The 5,767-nt window shown below is 38.8% G+C and overlaps 1 protein-coding gene across 1 annotated transcript; it reads right to left on the bottom strand.

Moving 5' to 3' along the window:
• Positions 1–228: 228 nt before the first annotated feature.
• Positions 229–3,223, bottom strand: rrs1 (ribosome biogenesis regulator 1 homolog; the record flags this gene model as incomplete). The annotated part of the gene is made up of 2 exons (XM_083935810.1): positions 229–1,245; positions 2,630–3,223. The coding sequence occupies 2 exons, from the start codon at positions 3,221–3,223 to the stop codon at positions 766–768; spliced, it is 1,074 nt and encodes a 357-aa protein (XP_083791936.1). The 3' UTR covers positions 229–765.
• Positions 3,224–5,767: the final 2,544 nt, after the last annotated feature.

The raw sequence follows: 5,767 nt of genomic DNA, 5'->3' as shown, positions 1-5,767 counted from the left end.
TGCATTTTTAAAGAGTATATTTGAATTTAAGCATATTCCCAACCTTGAATAAAAATAAGGATATAAAACTAAGCATTTTCCACACTTTCAAGACTGTGCGAACCGTTAAAGCTCCAACACATTTTAGTTTACTGTTAAAAAAAGGGTTTAAAAGACTGTATTGTTCTGTATCAATAGTGTGAACTACAGGACGAAACTATTTGTTTTAATGAATTTGTATGTATTTTTATTTAATGAATCAAGTCATCAAAAATACATCAAGTTTTATCTTGATTTATTTTTATTTTTTAAAGAAGTAAATGTCTTTGTACATTGCACTGACTATGGTAATGACCACTGCACATTTGCAATGATTAAAATTCTGTGAAGACATTCAATGTCGGCGCTTGTAATTCTATTAGTTACACCTGTGCTGTCAAATGAACGTTAAACGCATCCACCATGGAGGTCAGTTAAGATGTGTCATAGCTGTGACTTTATAAAATTCTGCAGTCAATTATAAAACGGAAACACAATCCCCTGAATTTCATCCGGCCTGGGTTTAAGTATTTAATATCAGCCATTAATATTACACATCTGTTCGCCTCCATGAATGCTGGGACTGATATCTACACATGTTGTGACAGAAACGGAGAAATAGACAGTCACATATCATCACACCCATCATTCACAGATGAAACAAACAGTCGCTTTTTTTGATTGCATCATTTAAGTCCAGTCCAGTGTTTTGATGCCAAAGCACAAACAGCACACCGGATAAAGTCCTCAGTGCTTCCCAGGTTTGCCTCTCCTCTTCCCTCCTCCTCCACCAGCTTTGCCTCCTTTTCCTCCAGCTCTACCTCCTTTTCCTCCGGGCTTACCCCCTTTTCCTTTGCCCCCCTTTCCTTTTCCTGGCATGCCGCCTTTGCGTCCTTTCTTACCCGCTCCCTTCTTGTACTTGGCAGCTGCCTCCTCTCTGTCCTCCTCTCTCATCTGCTTATTGACTGCCTTGGTGATGTCCAACTTGGGCTTCTTGCTGCCCATGAGTTTCAGGAGCTCCAGTTGTTTCTGCTTCTCATTAGAAAAGTTGCCGATGAGGGGCTCAAATTTCCTCCTCTTGCCTGCGTTCTTAAGTGGCTTCTCTTTCGGCAGCTGGTCCTGGAACCTCCCCGCAGATGCTGTGGAGGTTCTGGCCACACTCACGGCTCTGGACAGCTCGTCTTTGGACTGCTGGGTTGTAGGCAGCCCCACGCCTGGCAATTTGACCTTTAGAAACCAGAAATACTTTATCAATCCCCAGTGGTATATTGGGTTACATTACAGTTGATCCCGTTCTACAATAGAAATATAGATGAACAGAGAAATGATAAGTATATAAAGTATAAAGTATGTCATTAGTGCTTGTTATCAGTCAAACATTATCAGTCGATATTGGCCCATCACCGACATAACGGTACCTATGGGGGTGTTTTTCCCCCCAGAAAATAATGTGTCATAGCTATATATTCTTTATTAAAATGGTCAGCAGCTGACTCATACTGAACACAATGTTTATTTAGCCGTTAAATGTATTCTTTATTTTCTCAATGTTCCATTTCTACAATTGCTTGACAATGTTTACCACTGTTAAATATTCTTTAATAAAGTTATTTGTTTCAAGAAAGCAGTCGTCATTACTTTATTTATTTTGCTGTTAGCTATAGTTTTTACTCTGTTTGGTTTCATCGTATCTTATCTACTTAAGTTACAGGTTATTTAATTACTTAGTTGGTTACTGTGACCACGTCTGACATGGGTTATTGGGAAGGATAGATGGATTTATGCTGGGGTGTTTTGTTTTTGTTCCCGTTTTTTACTTTAAGGTAGATGAGTCGATACACTGTACAACTTGCTCTTGTTTGATTGTCTGCAAAGTCAATAAAAAGCAGTGTTCAGTGTACCACATAAATAAGGTTCAGCTCAAACTTTCACTATATAGGCTGCCATATTGGTAACCAGTGAATTTCCAAAAACAGTGTAAATTAAGGCTGCGACTAAGGATTCTTTTCATTATCAATGAATCTGATTATTTCCTCGTTGTTTGGTCTGTGTCAGAAACTAGTGGAAACGGTGTTTCCCAAAGCCCAGGATGACGTCGGGAAATTTCTTGTTTTGCCCACAACTGTTTGCTGTCATGCTGTCAGACGAGGAAAGAAACCAGAAAATATTTATATTTATACTCTTTCTTTAAAGAAATGACTCATTTCTGATTAATCAATTCAATAGTTGACAACTAATCGATTGTTCGAGTAATTGTTAAAGCTCTAGTCTAAATAATAATAATAAATGGGATCAATGATTGAGCTTGTGAAAACGCAAGTCTTATGCCTTAAGTCTCAATAAATAAATAAATGCATAAATAAATACAGGAATAAATAAATGCATGAACACACGTATAAAAATATACATGCATAGAAAATGTAGAAATAAATGCTGTACATTTATTTCTACATTTTTATTCACCTACATTCATGTATGTATGCGTTTCTGTGTCTATATGTTAATTAAAAGATGTTAATTGATGTATTTATATGTATATTATAGGGTGAAGAGGAATAGACAGGTTGTAAGTGACAGTGTTTGGAGTGCAGCAGCAGCAGCAGCAGCAGACCTTCTGCGCCCTGGCGATGTTCTTCAGCCTGTTGAACTCGTTTTTGGCCACTCTCTCCTTCTTGGCTTGGTTTCTTTTGGCGAACTGGTCCTCGTTGGGGTCCGCGGTCTCCGGCAGCTCGATCAGCCACTCCTTGGTGTTATCCTTGGCCCTCTGGTAGCCCCAGCGCCTCTTCCACTCCTTGGCGGTCTCATCCCACACCAGGTTGGTCTTCTTCTTCTTCTGGATGCCCTTCAGCTTGGCGAACTCTTCCCATTTTGTGGGAGCCCTGGGCTTCGGGGGCGGCTTCTCTCTGGGCAGCGGGGTCACCGGCTCCGGTAACTTGCACACTATCGCCTCCTCGACCCTCTCCGTGGGCTGTTTCCACACCTCGTTGATGAGCAGCTGCGTGTTGTCACGCGCTAAAGACCGCAGGAAGTCTTCTTTCTTCTGCGCCCTGAACTCTCGCGCCTCGATGGTGTTTTTGTCGCACGCGAGCAGGTTACCGATGTCGAAGTCCAGGTCCAGGTCTCTGTTGACGGTGATGCTTTTCAGTTTTTCTGCCTCTTCTTGCTCAGCTTTGACCAGCAGCTCCTCCACACTGCACGCGGCCATGTTGGTAAGTGTGCTGTTCAACGTTCCCCCACGTGTCACAGTGGAGAAAACACACCAAAGGACTTCCGGGTCACAGTTGAGCGTGGAGAAATACCACCTTTATCCACGAGAGGACGGCGTGCGCCCATTTCATTTGTTATGATCAAAGAAAAACCTCAGCAATGCAAAATATGAAGAGTGCGAGTACAAAAAGTCCAAGAAAACTAAACCAAAAATAAATACAACAACATTTGTTTTCTTTTTAATTCAACTTTTTGACACAGACACATGTATACAGATGTAATAATAATAATAATAATAATAATAATAATAATAATAATAACAACTTTATTTATGTAGCACCTTTAAAAACAAAAATGTATAAAGTGATTTGACTAAGCACAAAAGCAATGGCTAAAGCACAAAAATCCAAACATACATACATATATGCACATCAACAGGGAAAAATACATGATAAGACACACATTTATAATGAACAGTAGAAATAACAAATAAATAATAATGGAATTAACAGACTATAAGGTAAAAATACAGTGAAGAGACATTTAAAATGAGAGAGAGAGAGAGAGAGAGAGAGAGAGAGAGAGAGAGAGAGAGAGAGAGAGAGAGAGAGAGAGAGAGAGAGAGAGAGAGAGAGAGAGAGAGAGAGAGAGAGAGAGAGAGAGAGAGAGAGAGAGAGAGAGAGAGAGAGAGAGAGAGAGAGAGAGAGAGAGACAGAGAGAGAGAGAGAGAGAGAGAGAGAGAGAGAGAGAGAGGTCAAATAAAATATAATGATTTATTAGAAAAGTTAATAGTTTGGGAAGACCTTTAAAAATACATTAATAAATACAGAATTTTCCCAATATCACACATTATGATATTATTATATGATTCGTTTTCAGCTTTTTATTGTATCACATGATCTTCATTAACAGATGTTTGCTTGGTTGTCGTGAAATTGCTGTTTCCAGAGTCAAGAATTCTTACCTTTTTGCTCCATTGTGTTATTTAACCAATGTGCAAACTTAAGACGGTATAGCCTACTTGAAATGTCTACTACAATTAAAGCAGTTCAAAATACAAAAATGACATCAATGACGTACCAGTACAGCGCAGGGACGCTTCGAAACCCTAGCCTAAATAGATAGATAGATAGATAGATAGATAGATAGATAGATAGATAGATAACTTTATGTATCCCCGAGGGAAATTGGGTCATCGTAGCAGCGGTACAATACAATCAGAAATACAAAATATAAAAATAACAATGAGACACATCTCTGTGTCTGCACTGTAACTCCTGTAATAGCTGCACATCATTTTAATTTCATAATAGGATTACTTTAACTGTTTTCATGAGAGATTACATTTCTGTCATATATTGTGTATGTGTTTCTTCCACAGATCCAGGGCCCTAATAACTCTATTTTTGTCCTTGTCTCCACTAATTTGGCAGGAGAAGATGGAAGAGGGGTGGGGTGGTGGTGGTCCTATTACAATTGACTGGCTGCTGGTTGCTCAAAGACGATGGTGCTATTATTTTGGGCTCCAGTAATTACATTCATTGCCACACTTGCCATGTGACAGGCACAGAGATAAGGTCACAAGTGATGCTGTGTTTAGAGATGTGAGGAGGAAATGCGTAATTAGTGGCCCAAAGTCCCCGTTGTGATTTAGAAGAGGCTATAAAGTCCTCTGTGAATTGAATGTATATTGTCTAAAATCCCCCAATTTAAACATAGTCCACTGGTTAGCTGCTGGCCTTGCTTCCTGTGTGACCCTCAAGTGTTGAAGGGTTTTTGCTGACTTTTGATCCAGCGTGAATTCAGCCAAACGCGATTACTTTCCCATGGTGTTTCTTTTATGGAAGAATACACAGCACTCTCAGTGCAGCATCTCAGTGTCTCCACAGCTTTTAAATGTGCTTAAAGGATAAGATTTAGAAATAGTTCTCTCCACAAGTATCACTGCTTTCATGTGAAAACCCTCCTCACAGGTTTGGATTTTTTTCATTTGTTACTTTAAGCCAAAGGCGCTCAAAGTAGATTCTTTGACTCTTTTTTAAATTTCAAGTTACTGAAAAAATCATTTTGGACATTCAGGGGGGTTTATTCTGACATTATGCAACTGACTGAGTCCCACCTGAGTTCACAGTTGTACACCCAAGACCCTTTACCAAAAATAAAAGTAGGGATACCACAGTGTAGAAATACTCTGTTACAAGTCATCCTATGTAAAAAGTATTAGCATAAAAATATACTAAAAGTAAAAGTACTCACTTTGCAGTATGGTTCATTTCAGATTATATTCTATTAATGGATTATAATTACAGAGGCATTAATGCATACGCATCATTTTCATGGTGGGGCTAATTATACTGTATATACTGCAGGGTATCTTAATTAATGTATAATCTTGTTGGTTATATTGTGTATTTATAATCTGAATCTGCTAAGTAATTAGTAACTAGAGCTTTATCATAAATCTGGTTCTGTGAAATTAGTTAAATAATAAAGCAGGAGAAAATTGAAATAGTCAAGTACTTCAAAGTTATACTTGAGTAAA

The sequence above is a fragment of the Echiichthys vipera genome (assembly GCF_963691815.1).
Source record: "Echiichthys vipera genome assembly, chromosome: 21".
Taxonomy (NCBI): domain Eukaryota; kingdom Metazoa; phylum Chordata; class Actinopteri; order Perciformes; family Trachinidae; genus Echiichthys; species Echiichthys vipera.
The sequence above is the reverse complement of the archived record's forward strand: the minus strand, read 5'-3'. Positions and strand labels throughout refer to the sequence as shown.